The following is a 13,989-nucleotide window of genomic DNA, read 5'->3' as shown; positions in this document are numbered from 1 at the left end:
GGCCCGGCCCGGCCCGGCCCTGGCCCCGGCCCCGGCCCCGCGCAGGACACCATGGCGCGGCGCGCTTCCTCCCCTTTCTCTCTCGTTCTCTGGCTCCCGCCCTCTTCCTCTCGCCCTCTCTCCCTCTGCGAGCCTCCCGCCTCCCGCCCGCCCTCCAACAGGTTAGCTCATCGCGGGACGTTTATAAAAACGAAGTTCAGGTTGGGAGGGGGCCTGGGCCGGTCGGGGGGCCTCCTCCCTCCCCGAGGGCTCCCGCTCGGGGCCGCGCCATTGGCTGCACGGGGCCACGTGGGGGTGGGGGCGCGGGAGAGTCTGGCTCCGGGCCCGGGCCCCGCTGGACCCACCCACCCCGGCCCCTACCCCTTCCCAGCCCCTAGCGCAGCCCACCGCCCCTTCCCGCCCTCCTCTGGACCCTGGCGTTTGCGCCGAAGCCAACCCCCACGAGCTGATTGCGCGACCGCCCATCCTAGGCCCCGTCTGCGACTGAGAAGGGCGCCGAGGCCTGCCTCTTGTTTCGGCCACGGCTGTTTTTGCCACCTCTCCTCGGATCCCCGAGCCGTACAACTAAACGAAGGCGAAGGACAGAGATGGTCAGAATGATGTGAAAACAGCCTGATTTTTGACCCTGTTGCTTAATCCCTTGGATTAGCTGACCTAGACCCCAAACCCGAGGGAGCTAATTTTCCCTACGTTAAGCATTGCTACCGGGCAAAGGCATTTCACGCATGTTCTCATAAAGGATCCTCCGAATTAAGACCAATTGGAGCAGACCCTCCCTACACACACACACACACACACACACACACACACACACACACACACCCCGTCCACCAGGAAAATGCCCACGAAGCGCCCTTGGTGCCGGGACAGAGACTTACAAGTAAGTCAAGCGGACGAAAAGACTCGGCCTTGACGCGGCGAACGTGACGATCTGCCCCAGGGAGAAAAGGACGGATGCCTGGTCCACACTATTCGCCTCTACACTCAGGCCTGCCGGGAGTCGCCTCCCGAACTGGGCTCCCCGGCCCTTGCTCAGATTCCCCTGGCCAGCAGCAAGACCCTGTGGAAAGCTCTTGGAGAAAGCCACTCTGCTGCCCGCCACGAAACTTCTGCGCCTCCCCTGCAGCCCAACTGCCTCTTGCATTTTGCAGCCACCACCCGCCCCCGCCCATTACTCACACCAATTAATTGAAAACTTCACTTTCCCAGGGACCTTTGTTTCGCTTTCTTTTCCAAGCTGCCAACTGCAGAGAACTGAGAGGGGCAAATTAGGAAGGTAGTTTTTTTTCCCCCGCGAGCAAAGTTGGGGCTCCCGATAGGAGCAGCCAGAGCAACTGGGTCTGGTCTCCCGGGATAAAGTGGGCTCCTGTGACAAGCATCACAGCCCTGACCGGATTCATCCCTTCGTGCCATTTCTCAGACACAGAGCCCCAGCACCGCACCCCCCCCATCTTAGCCATTAATGGGGAGCTGGTATGTGTCCGGCTGTAGACTTAAGGCTACACCTTAGGAGCAACGTTTCATTTGAGGAGTTGAAGGTGCTGGGTGGGGTTCAGAAGCCCTCAGAGTGAGCCCATTTGGTTCTGTAGCATCAACTCCCCAGGTCAGCCCATCTCCAAGAAAATTGTTCCCCTGAGCCTTGATTGGTGAAGCCAGCTTGTCACCCAGCCCTGCCATTCCTGGACCCAAGACATGACTGGATGGGGCAAGTAAAAACGCCAAAGAGGCCCTCCTGGGCCTGGCCTGGCATTGCAGGGTGGGCTGCTGGTGTTGGGAGTGTTGACACGCAAAACGCAGTAACCATAAAAGGCTCAAATAAAGGGGAAAGTTATGAGAGGGGCGCTGGAAAGGAAAAGCAGGGGAATTTGACCTTTTTGAAGTCCTAGATGTGTTCATGATCAAATTTGAGTCAGAGGGGGCTGAACCTTTTTAGAAAGTCATAGGGAATAGAAGTTTGCTGGTGAGAGCAATTTTGGTTACTCGAAACAAGGAGGCAAAAGTTAGTAACGGAAGCTGAATTGGCGTTTTTAAAACACCAGCGGGGCCAGGTGACAGAGTTGCGGACTTTTTGAAAGAGTTTGGCTGGGTCGTCTTTACCCAACAATTTTGGTACCAAACCAGTCATGGAATGCTGCCCTGAAACACTTATTTTTCCTTTGTCTTCCTTGCTTTTTCTCAGAGAGAGAAAATACAGGCATCTTTAAAAGCTTTTTTTTCCCCTGTGACCTCAAAAAGCAAAGTTGTTGAAATAATTTCTAAGACATAACAGGCACCAATGAACTTTCAGTCTTTTAAAACTAAATATCCCTGTGATTTTGCACACCGGGACCTCTATGCCATATTCTATCTGATACACTTTATTAGCCGATTATACGCCAAAAAAATGAAGAAAATGAAATTAAGCTAGGAAGGAAGAATTTGTCAAGTTTTGCTGATTTGAGACAGCCCTTCAATTTTGGTTTGATTTTCCATGCAGCAAATTAAATTGTGCAGGACTGGGAGTAAAGTCCCATTTCATGCTCTTTTTGAAAGACATTAATGCTCTAATTGAAAGAGGCTTCTCAATGATGGCCCTGCCTCCAATTGCCCTGGGGGACTTTCACAGGATTTGGGGTTTTTTCTGCCCATCCTAGCGGATGTTCAGGGATGACGGAGGTTTTGAACAACAAGGAGCTTTGGCTCTTGCTACCCTGCCGCTGAACCTGTTTCCAGTACAGCCTTCGAAGTCGCGGCATTGGGGGAGCCAGTTCCCCTTAGGAAAGAGGTTCAGACTGGACCCTACTGGGATTCCCCTTAGGAAAGAGGTTCAGACTGGACCCAGCACCCCAGGGCAGCTGCTACTATTGGATCATAGGGCTGTGGTTGAGTACCAAGCAAAGTCAGGGCTGCTGTGTTTATGAACTAATAAGACACATAGGTTACAAGCCAGGGGTGCTAGGTAGTGGAGGAATTTTGAGGCTGAATTTGTGGAAACATTTCATTTAGCTTGTGTACCCTTGTGTCCGAGCTGATCTTAGGTTTAAACCTAATGGGAATAATTTTCTTTACTGGCCAGGAGCACAGACTGAACCCTGTGTCTGTGTGGAGGTGCATCGTGTTGGGGCTTTAACAACAGGCATAATCTTTGTTAAATGAAAATCCTTTGCCACCAGACAGAAATGTCTCCAAACACTGATGTGTTACTCAATGAAACCAGTTTTGTCACATTTCCCGATTTGAGTGAGAAACGCTTCATTGCCCAAGGTCCCACTGAGGGAAGGGAGCAGCAGGGAGAGGGAGAGAGGGAGAGAGAGGTCAGCTCTGCCTTCCTTTCCCATCACTTGCTTTTCTCTCTCCTCTCTTTCCATAGGCACCCTTTTTGGGAATTAATAATGTTCTGAAAGTTACATCCTCCCTTGTCCTCCTTGTAGACGATCTTTCAAATCATGTCCTTGTCCTGGGTTGGGGAATGGGTGGGTGAAGGCTGCGATTTAGATTTATTGATGAACATAAGTTCCTCTGTTAGCCAAGACAGCAGTGAGCTCAATTAACCACATAATCCTGACCATTAGGGTAGGATAACAATTACCAAGTCCCATCAGAGCGGGGTGCTGGAAATTCCTTTGAAAGTGTTTTCCTTGATGGTCACACCGGGAAAGGCAGGACACCTTCCTAATTAACTCGTAAGAAGCCAACAATTCAGTGTAGAAATAAAGTCTTAATTCCAAAATAAAGTCTTAAATCCAGCGGAACTGGCTGGAGAATGTCCTAACTCTCAACCAAGTCTGTACCCTGCCAACTTTGAAGTGAATTTTCTCTCTGTAGGCAATACCCAGTTTCATTCGGGTTGGATATATAATTTTTTTAATTTTAAACAACAAATCTAGGGTAAAGAAAGGGGTTTCTAGCAAAAGCCAGACAGTGGAATCCTCAGTTTGGGCACTTTCTATGTCTGAGATGTATTCCATTTGAATTTGACAATACAATCAGTCTATATTAAATGTAAGTTGTCTGCAACAGCGACAACAGAACGCTCTCTAAACCTGAAGCGCTATTTGATGAACCCAGGTCTGCCTCCCACAGGGTAGTGGGCCCTTGTTTGGGATGAAGAGAACACCTTCAGCCCTGGCAAAAATTAAACACAGCAAGAGTCTTCCCTCTTAGAGAAACACTAATCTCCTGGAGAAGAGGGCATTGGAGGGTGGGCCCAGAGCTCGAGGATACTGGTGACTTGCTGCTTTTTTCCACAATACAAAAGCTGGGACTGCAATCTTCTGCTGTTTTGTCCTGTATCTCAAGGTGTGGGATTGTTCTAGGGATACACTTCTCTAGCAATGTCATTGTTAACTAAAGTCCTGTAAGTGCTCACTCTGTGGGCCTTTGGAGATGAAAGAAAATAAATGTTTCTCTCTCTTTCTCCCCACCGTCTCTGTGTGTGTGTGTGTGTGTGTGTGTGTGTGTGTGTGTCTATTACGCAGAGCCCGCGGTCTCTATGAGGAATCCACGTGTGGTCACCAGCAGGGAGAAGGGATGAAGGTTAGGGAAATGCCTAACTACGAAGGTTGGGGGGGGGGGGGCGCAGGGAGGGAGGGGGAGGGGCAAGTGGTCAGGCTTAGTTTCCCGGCCGGGCAGCTCGCAGTTCCTCAGGCCTGGCGCTAGATGTCCCTGCAAGTTTTCCTGTCGCGTCCGAGGGCGCACAAGCTTCAGGCGGCCAGCCCCAGAGTCCAGGGAGAAAGTACCCTACCTCCACTCCCTGGTCATCCCTGGTAGGGTGCGCAATTGTAGCGGGAAGAGGACAACCAGAAGCAGCCAGAGAGACCTATAAGAGACAACGTGAGGACGACCTGCCGAGGGATGGCAGCAAAAAGTTGCCACTAAGGAGTCTGACCTGGAGTCGCCGAAGCCGAGGCTCCTTCCCTTATAAACCGAAACCTCCAAGCCTTAAGCCGCGGGGACTGCATTTACCCGAAAGAAAATGTACCAGTGGTTCGAAGCCCAGGCTTTAGCGGTTCTGAGGTCCCACCACACCCAGGCGGTCCCAGCCCCCGAACGAGCTTGCGTCCTCTTGCGGGCCCGCGGGTTTTGGGCCCTCTTGGCCGGGAGCCTACCGTGCGGAAGACCGAAGCCAGGCCCGGGCGGACGCGGGGCTCCCGTTACAACTCCGGTTTTACCGGCGCCCTCCCTTGGGGCAGCCTGGACAAATTTTTATTACCTTCAGTCGAAGGCCAAAAGTGTTTACCACTTCACCTCGGAGGACCTGCTGCTGCTCAAGAAACAAATATTTAGTCTGGAAGCCTAACACACACACACAAATTAGATCTCTTTCATGTAATTCCTCCTTTCGACCAAAAAGTGCTTTTTCAGTCCATTTGGAGAAAGCCCTTCCCAGGCCCTCCTCTCCCCCCCCCCCACCCCACCCCCAGTGCACCTTAAAAATTCTTGCCAAACCACGGGGGCATGGGTTGGGTTCCTGTCTTGTTTTATTGAGTGAGTCCTGTACCTTGGTAGTAGGTAGGAGGCCTTGATATAGCCCGGACTCTACGTCTAAAAACTAGGAACACTTGAGAGGCCCATTCTCAGTTTCAACCTCTGCAATCTGGAGAGAGGTCCAAGGTTTGGGCATTTCATTAACAAACATCAACAAATGTTAATCTTCTCACTACCCTCTATACACGCTCAATGCTTTTGAGATGGGCCTGTATTTAAAGAAGAAATATGTAAAATGAAAAAAAAAATCAACCAAAAATGCTGCCCCAAAGCTTTTAAACTTGGATATATAACTTGGATATTATCAGAGAAAAGTTTAAATCAGCAAGTCCTTCAACCTCTCTGTGTGGAAAGTTTCTCATCTCAGTAAAAGGGTAATAGAGTGGATCTGGAGAGTTGCTGTGAGCTTTAGAGGAGATAATATATGTAAAAAGCACGTGTAATTTGAGTGCAAAAGCTATAAATGAATTGCCCAATATTACTATACTAGTAGGTATGGAATCTAAATAAATTAAGGAACATTAAATATTGTAACGGAGTGCTCACTGTCTCCCGTGAAACATTGCTAAACACGGTTTAGGGGAAAATTATGTGTCTTTTACTGTGAATAGTTTCTCTGACATGGTCTCCAGTGTACCTTTTATAATAAACGTGCTAGAATATGAAATATTACTTTTATTTAAAAGGTGCAAAATAGTTTTCAAACCCACTAATGAATGAAGGTGTCGCCTAGAAACGGTGTTTTACCTTTTCAACAGCCTGAGGTCCGGTTTGGCGAAGGCTTTGGGACCAGAGGCGTGAGGTCCCAGAGGAAGGGAAGAAGCCTTGAGCGAAGGAGGAAGGGGTTGCCGTCCGCACCCCAGCCCCCAGCGGCGGCTTCTGCGATTGAAAGCAGCTCGCAGCTGCCGAAACCGCGAATAAAACAGACGGGGGCGCCAAACGACAGCAATAAAGGCATCTGCGACTTCCGCCCGGGTCGCGCCTCCGCAGATCACCCCCCCCCCCCCCCCCCCCCGCCAGGGCCTTGGCCACCCACGGACCCAAGCCTGGACCGAAATGTCCCATTCATTTCCCTAAGCAAGTGGGACTAGGGAGAGGGTACCCTTCCCAGGTTCCTGGGACAGCGACTTCTTTTTGCCAGGAGCACCCTACCAGAGGTGGCAGAACTGGGGGCCTGGACTGTGGAGCAAGGAGGGAGAGGTGGGGGTGTCCACAAGACTAATCTTTGACCGCGTTAATGGCCAGAAAGCTGGCTCGAGGAGGGGTCATAGTGCTCGGAGTCGTGTGGCCTCGAGGATAGGGTGGGAGGCGGACGCTGAGTCAAGTCATGTTCTGGGTTCCCGACGCCCCCTCCGCGCCCCACCCCCCAACTCTGTAGCCACCGCGTGCCTATCCAGCTTTCCATTTCTCACCTTGGGGGAGAATTCCGTTTATTACCTAAAGAGGTGGAATTGATTTTCTAAGCAAAGCTCGCGTTGTTGAAGTAAGTTGGCGCCGAGGGGAACAGGAGAGAAACTTTTGGCATTGACTATGTGTATAAATGTATATAAATATATTTAACACCTCGTCTCCCCTTACATTCCTGACGCGCCCCCAACGGGTTCAAGGTTAAAAGGAAAGCGCCAACGGAGAGATGGGCAAATAGATTCTGGGTTTGCCCCTAACACACCCCAATGTGCTGGGTGTGGCGGCACGGAGGAAGAAGGGGGGCTGGGTTGGGGTCTGAATTGGCGCCGAGGCGAAGATGCAAGACCCGCGCGGGGCGCCCAGATTGCCAGGGTCTCTCGGCCGCTTCGGAAGCTTGCAGGCGACCTCTGTGTCCTGTCCCTATCTTCTCGTTCCCGCCTGTGGCCGCGGATTCTCCTCTTTTGCTGCTGGCTGGCAGACCCGCACGCATTGGGGGTCCGGACAGGGTGGGGCGCAAGCGCAGGAGGAGATGTGCAAGGGCCTTGAGTGAAGATTGATCTTCGTTAAAATGGTTGCCACCGGCGTCATTATGACCATCAAAGTTATCGCCAAGAGGCTCAGCCGCCAAGCTCAGGCCGCAAGAAGCAGCAGCAAGGCTGGTCCGCGACTCTCCGCGCCCGGGCTCAGCACCGGGAATACTCAGGGCCACAGGTAAGAGGCCTGGTTGGGGGAGGAGAGGAAGGAGAGAAGAAAGAGCAGTGGAGAAGGGAGGATAGCGGGATGGTAGGGGAAGGAGGCTAAGTCCCTTCTTTCCCCCTTTGACCTAGAAATTCGGCAACTTTGCCACAAATAATTCGATTTGAGGAGGGAGGGGGAAAGTTGGCAACGCAAAAAGTGGATCTGGGGCGGCCCATATGGCGTTGTAAATCGCGACTGTGTTTAAAGTTAGCTGTCGAATTCTACTATGAAATCGTCCAGCCGAGTTCATTTCCCCCAGGGAAAATGCGTAGGCGAGAAGCCTATCCATCAGCAGGGTTATAAAAGTAAAAAACCCAGGACTTCAAGTTCAGTACTCACTCTGCAAACGGTGTTAAAAAATCAGAGAGGACCTAATGATTTCCGTTTGGAGGCGCGGGCCCAACGCACCTCCCCAGCCACGTAGCACTAAAGTGCTTTCAAAACTCTATGATATTTCCTTTCCCTTTCTCTGTCTCTCTCTCAGTCTCTCTCTCTCTCTCTCTCTCTCTCTCTCTCTCTCAGCTGGGGTGGGAGGAGAACAGCCACGATGAGGCGAAGCAGTGGGGAGAGAGAAAATTAGGCATCCTATTTGTTAAATAAAATACATATTTGATTCTAAAATTCGAAAGATAAGTAATCCAGACAGGAGCGCAAGGTCTTCTCCTTACGCAACTCTTCTACATCCTCCCTCTTGTCCCCTCCCTTACCCCCTCCCGCTTGTAAATGTTAAAAAAAAAAAAAAAAAAAAAAAAACCTTCCCGACGATCTACTCTGGAAAATCAAAGCATTATCTATTATTTAACACGTATCTGTGTTCGAGGAAAAATGAGGAAGGCGCTGCATGATTAGGACCTAAGGGGCAACCCAGCAAACTGAGAGCGTAATGATGCCCCTAAATGAAGGGGGAAATGTGCCGCGGCGCGCTCTATTAATCAGACTGTCAATTTCACCCCCGAGGCCAAACCCCCGGGCGAACAGAACCGGCTCTGAGCGGGCAAAGGACCGGAGCCTTCCTCCTCACTTCTTGTCTCTTCTCGCCTCCTACCTGGATCTATTTGTCTGCTCCGAAGCTGCCTTCATTACCCACTGACAGGAGCGTGTATTTATTTGCTTATAAACCTGTTACAATAAATGATTATTCGAACGGCGTCATTCGTACCTTAATGACGAGCGAGCGCTACTTTTTGATGAATGACATCTCGGGCTCGGAAGGATGTATGGGTCATTTTGACCAGTCATTCCCTCGCTCTGGCATCCCACAATTTTTCCGCCTCCCTCCAAAAGAGATAATAATATTTAGAGGCGCTCGCTGGGGCTGAATGAGAATTAGCCCTAGGCGCAGCCCATCATTAGGACGGGACAGCCGGGCCACTGTGACATTTTTTAGAAAGCTGAGATGATGGAAAGAATAAGAAAAGAGATGATTCTGATGGAGAGGGGGCTGCACAGCCCCACGACCGGCAAGCGGTTCTCCAATTTATCCGATTCGGCTGGCAATGCTGTGCTCGAGGCCCTGGAAAATTCGCAGCACCCGGCTCGCCTCAGCCCGCGCCTGCCGTCCGCCCCCCTGCACGGCGCTCTGGGAGACCTCCCTGCCAAGGGCAAATTCGAAATAGACACTTTGTTCAACCTGCAGCACCCGGGCAGCGAAAGCACCGTCTCCTCCGAAATCTCGTCCGCCGCCGAAGGCCGTAAAAAGCCGGGTCATTATTCAGAGGCGGCCGCCGAGGCGGACATGAGCAGCGACGTGGAGGTGGGCTGCTCGGCGCTGCGTTCCCCTGGCGGCCTTGCTGCCGCGCCGCTCAAGGAAAACAATGGCAAAGGTAACCGCGCCGCCCTTGCCGCGCTCTCTAGTCCTATCCTCCCAGTTCTTCCGCGGCCCCTGCTGGTCCTTCCTACTGCCTTTGCCCCTAACCGACCCTCCGCAGGCAAGCTGCACCCAGCGGGCTCGAGCGGGGGCGGGACGCATGCTGGGAACCTTGCCCTCCTGCTCTGCTCCTTGAGCCTCCCAGCGAGGCGCAGGCCTGGGAGGTTCCAGGCCCGCCCGCCCGCCTTCGCCCGAGTCTGTGAAAATGTTTCTTCGGGCTGGTCTAAAAGCTCATGCGAGCTGGCCGACCTCTAGCCAACCGCTGAGTCGCGCTAAGGGAAGGGTGCCCCGGGTAGCTGCTCTGAACCCCCCTTGCCCTTGATTCCCCAAGGCCGAGTGGAGGGGGCATCCTGAGTAAGTCGGAGGGAGCCTCGCCGGGCGCCTCTGGGAGACCCGCTTGGGTCAGCGGGAGAAAGAGTTGAAAAGTAGAGTCCACCCCCTAATGGTTCGGGTTTGAGCTGCTGCTGTCTTTTGAATTCTAAAAATATTTTTAACCAAACCCAAAAGACCATCAAAGAATGGTTGGAAACCCTACAGAAAGCTGCCCTGCCATCTCCTGACCATGGTAAACCTAGAGTTTACCAAACTACGCCTAGATCTAGGCATTTTCCCTTGGCCACTTTTCCTCCTGAGTTGAAAATTTCTAATTATTAAGAAAAAAAGAAACTTCCTAATTGAGTTCCTATTATTTGGTTAAGAAGGGCTCCCCAAACTTTATTGATTCCATTCACGGCAGCAATTTGTAAGCATGACAGACCCCATCAATTCAGGCAGCTTCTTGCCTTTCTCTCCCGGCTTCCCCCATCCGCGCTCAGCTCCAGCGCGGAGATCTCGGCCCTACAGTGACTCTCGCGCTGTCGGCCGTTTGTTTGCCAGGGTACTCGGAGAGCGGCTCCGCCGCGGGCACCACGACGTCTGCGTCGGGCTCCGGCCTTGGCAGCCTGCATGGAGGCGGCGGCAGCGGCAGCGGCGGCGGCGGCGGCGGCGGGGGCGCGTCGCTGGGCGGCTCCGGCTCTGGCGCGGATCAGGTGCGGCGCTACCGCACGGCGTTCACCCGCGAACAGATCGCGCGCCTGGAGAAAGAGTTCTACAGGGAGAACTATGTGTCGCGGCCCCGCCGGTGTGAGCTGGCCGCCGCGCTCAACCTGCCCGAAACCACCATCAAGGTATCGATTCCAGCACGCGCCTTTTCTAGACTCCCCGGGGGGGGGGGGTGTCTGGGTTGGTTTTTGTTTCTCCTTTCTCTTTCCTGGGTGGCCACATTTAGCTGAGGGCCTGAAAATCTGCGGGGTAGAGTCACCAACGGAATTGGTGTATTTGTTTCTCAGCGGCCGCATCCGAAGGGTTGGCCGGCCTGGCTGACCTGGGAAGCCCGGGGAATGGCGGAGCTGATGCCGGAAGCACTGGCCTCTGTTCAGTTTTGCCCAGCCGCCTGCCCAGGTGCCCCTAGCCCATGTCCATGGCCCCACTTTCCCCTCGGCGGCAAAGCCGGCTGGTCTTTGTTCCTCTGGCACGAACCCTAGGTGAAACTTTTCATCTGCTCTTGATCTTGGAGATTTATTTTCCACATAAATCGTTACAACATGGAGGAAGGAATACTGTATTTTAAAAATCGATTGGGTTCAGAAAGTAGTTTCCTAAACATTTTTTCTCCTGGGCAGCAGGATAAAAGCAACCTCCTGGGGAAGGGAGACTACAACGAATTTGTCCTTACTTATATATCTCTAAGTGATTAATTTTATTAACCTGGGAGCGATAGCTGGGAGGTTGGGCGATTTGGCGAACGCTTGGCGGAGGATCTCACACTCTAGAAAAAGCAAAGAGGAAGCTCCAACGGATAAGGGAGGTTGTGGAAGTCTCCCTTTGGTTTGATCGGGCTTTCTTTAATTTAGAGTTGTGACGAGTGATGTCTTCATTAGACTGTCTTGGGAGGGGTATAACAGTCCCTTTCCCAGTTTAAGAGGATGTTGTTCCCGCCACTCACTTGAGGCAAACGATTCCAACAAAAATCATCCCTTCAGTATCAAAATCGTACCCGTGCCCTTGGGGCAGGCCCTTGCAGCTCAGAGGACTCAAGACCTCGAGCGGCGACCTTTTTAGAAAAGCTGCCGCGGTAGCCTCTCTTCAACGGTGGCCTAGAATCCCGTGCAAATCCTGGGATTGAGAGACCGGTGCTCAGCAAGCCTGGGCACCAGTGGGTGGCGGGAAGGAGAGGGAAGGTTGCGTTGGGAACCGTAAAACGCAGCGGAGAGTAAGGGAGCAGGAGCCGCAGCAGTCGGACACAGGGCAGATTATTTTTGCTGAGGAAGGTTGCCCACTCCTGTTCCCACTGCCTCCCTCGCTGCCAGCTGGGAGAACAGGGGGTCTCCAAACTGGGTCGGGTCGAAGGGGAGTAGGTCAGGCCTTTCGGAGGTCCGAGAAGGGTGCAGAGGCCCAGGGAGGGGGCTGAGGCCTCAGGGCACTCCCTAACTCGGGCCGCGGTGCGGCTCTCCCTTCAGGTGTGGTTCCAGAACCGGCGCATGAAGGACAAGCGGCAGCGCCTGGCTATGTCGTGGCCGCACCCGGCCGACCCCAGCTTCTACACCTACATGATGACGCACGCGGCCGCCACCGGAAGCCTGCCCTACCCCTTCCACTCGCACGTGCCGCTGCACTATTACCCGCACGTGGGTGTCACGGCTGCGGCCGCGGCGGCTGCGGCCTCCGGCGCAGCGGCCGCGGCCTCGTCGCCCTTCGCCACTTCCATCCGCCCGCTGGACACCTTCCGTGCCCTCTCGCACCCCTACTCCCGGCCGGAGCTGCTGTGCAGCTTCCGCCACCCGGGCCTCTACCAGACGCCCGCGGCCGCCGCGGGGCTCAACAGCGCGGCCTCGGCCGCCGCGGCTGCAGCAGCTGCGGCGGCTGCGGCCTCCTCGGCCGCGGCGGCCGGGGCGCCCCCCAGCGGCGGCTCCGCGCCCTGCTCGTGCCTCAGTTGCCACAGCAGTCAATCCGCCGCGGCGGCCGCAGCAGCGGCCGCGGCGGCCCTGGGCTCCCGGGGTGGCGGCGGCGGCGGCGGGGGTGGCGGTGGCGGCGGCGCGGGGGCCGCCGGCGGCTCGGACTTCGGTTGCAGCGCCGCGGCTCCTCGCTCCGAGAGCGGCTTCCTGCCCTACTCAGCCGCCGTGCTTAGCAAGACCGCTGTGAGCCCGCCGGACCAGAGGGACGAGGCACCGCTCACCAGATAACTACGTCGCCGCCGCCAGGGGGCCGTGCCCGGGGGTCCCCTGAGCGCCCCCGCGCCCTCCACGCGCCTACGTGCCCTCTGCGCGCTGCCCGCTGCCCGCTGCCAAAGCTGCCGCCAGGGGGCGCCCCGGCGCGGGAGGCCGAAGGGAACTTGCCCCGACCGAATTGGGGGAAAGAGCCGCGCAAAAAACCCGGCGGTGTGCCCTCAAATGATTTCTATTTTTGTATTGGCTACCCAGCAGCATCTTTTCCTCTAAGTGTTTCCCACCGCCCATGCCCCGTTTCCCCCCTCTGTCCGGAGCTGTTGGTCTTCCCGAAGACAATCCCCTCGCCCTCAAACTGGTCCTCAGAGGTTTGGGGTCCTGGCTGTAAGCCCTCCTGAACCACGTGGCCAGAAGCAACGGAGAGCCACAACAAAGAGAGGGGGGAATGCTGTGCGCTAGTGCTTTGTGCGGAAGGGCAGGTCGCCCCCGAGGTTCCTGCGGCTGCTCTTTTTCTTCCATCCTTTCTTTTCTTTACACGAGGGTGAGGAGAGGTGGCAATTTTTCTCTCAGCCTGAGCTTGTTAGGGGCCCTGTCCGCGGGGAGCGGAGGAAGGGAGGTCTGAGAAGGCCAGGAGGGCGGACGGAGAGCGCGGGCGGCTGCGGGTGTTCGTGAGATGGTTTACCGCGTGCGGGAGCAAGGCCGGCGGGCGCCCTGGCGGTCTTTCCTGCCCGGGGAAGGGCAAAGCCGAGGCAGGAAGGAGTGGTGGTCTCGCCTCCCCTCTCGGCCCTCCGCTGTTCTCTCTTTTGATCTTTTGGTGTGGGATGCAGGCGTCTTGCATATTTTAAGCAAAAAGCAATGGCTAATAAGGGTGCCACAGCCTGGCCAGAAAAGGAAAGAGAAACGAAAGAATGGGGAGGGGTAAGATTGACAGATCGTTGTAATGTTTGAAGAAACGTTTCCAGCTCAGTTTTCCAACTACCGGGTTCCACTCGATCTGGGAAATACTTGAATCTCTAGATATATATTATCCTGAAGCATTTCCTTAGACACTTTTCTAAGTTCGAACTCGATTCCCCTCACTCCTTCCCCTCCTCGTTTTCCTTTTGCTCGGGCAAAATGGTTCTTGGCATCTTTCTCACGCATGTCTATTGCGCTTTCGCCTCTGCAAAGCCACGGATGGGTTGCTGAGACCCATTCTGCCAACCCCGGCTACTGGAGGGGTTTCCTTGAACTTGAAGAAAGGCACATCAAAACCCACCAGTGTTAACTGCCACGTCAATTTTGATGCTAATAATGTGCAGATTATGA

The 13,989-nt window shown here is 54.3% G+C and overlaps 1 protein-coding gene across 1 annotated transcript in view; it reads left to right on the top strand.

Moving 5' to 3' along the window:
- The first annotated feature begins 6,855 nt into the window (after window positions 1–6,855).
- The window catches only part of EVX2 (even-skipped homeobox 2), a 9,628-nt gene continuing 2,494 nt past the window's right edge, over window positions 6,856–13,989 (top strand). Inside the window, exons 1-4 of the mRNA XM_045480281.1 lie at window positions 6,856–7,584; window positions 8,569–9,434; window positions 10,355–10,644; window positions 11,977–13,989. The exon at window positions 11,977–13,989 is cut by the window's right edge and continues 2,494 nt beyond it. Of these exons, the coding sequence (XP_045336237.1) occupies window positions 9,008–9,434; window positions 10,355–10,644; window positions 11,977–12,699 (1,440 nt within the window). The 5' untranslated portion in view covers window positions 6,856–7,584; window positions 8,569–9,007 and the 3' untranslated portion in view covers window positions 12,700–13,989. The remainder of the gene's footprint in view (window positions 7,585–8,568; window positions 9,435–10,354; window positions 10,645–11,976) is intronic.

Source organism: Leopardus geoffroyi, chromosome C1, assembly GCF_018350155.1.
Source record: "Leopardus geoffroyi isolate Oge1 chromosome C1, O.geoffroyi_Oge1_pat1.0, whole genome shotgun sequence".
Classification (NCBI taxonomy): Eukaryota; Metazoa; Chordata; class Mammalia; order Carnivora; family Felidae; genus Leopardus; species Leopardus geoffroyi.
The sequence above is the reverse complement of the archived record's forward strand: the minus strand, read 5'-3'. Positions and strand labels throughout refer to the sequence as shown.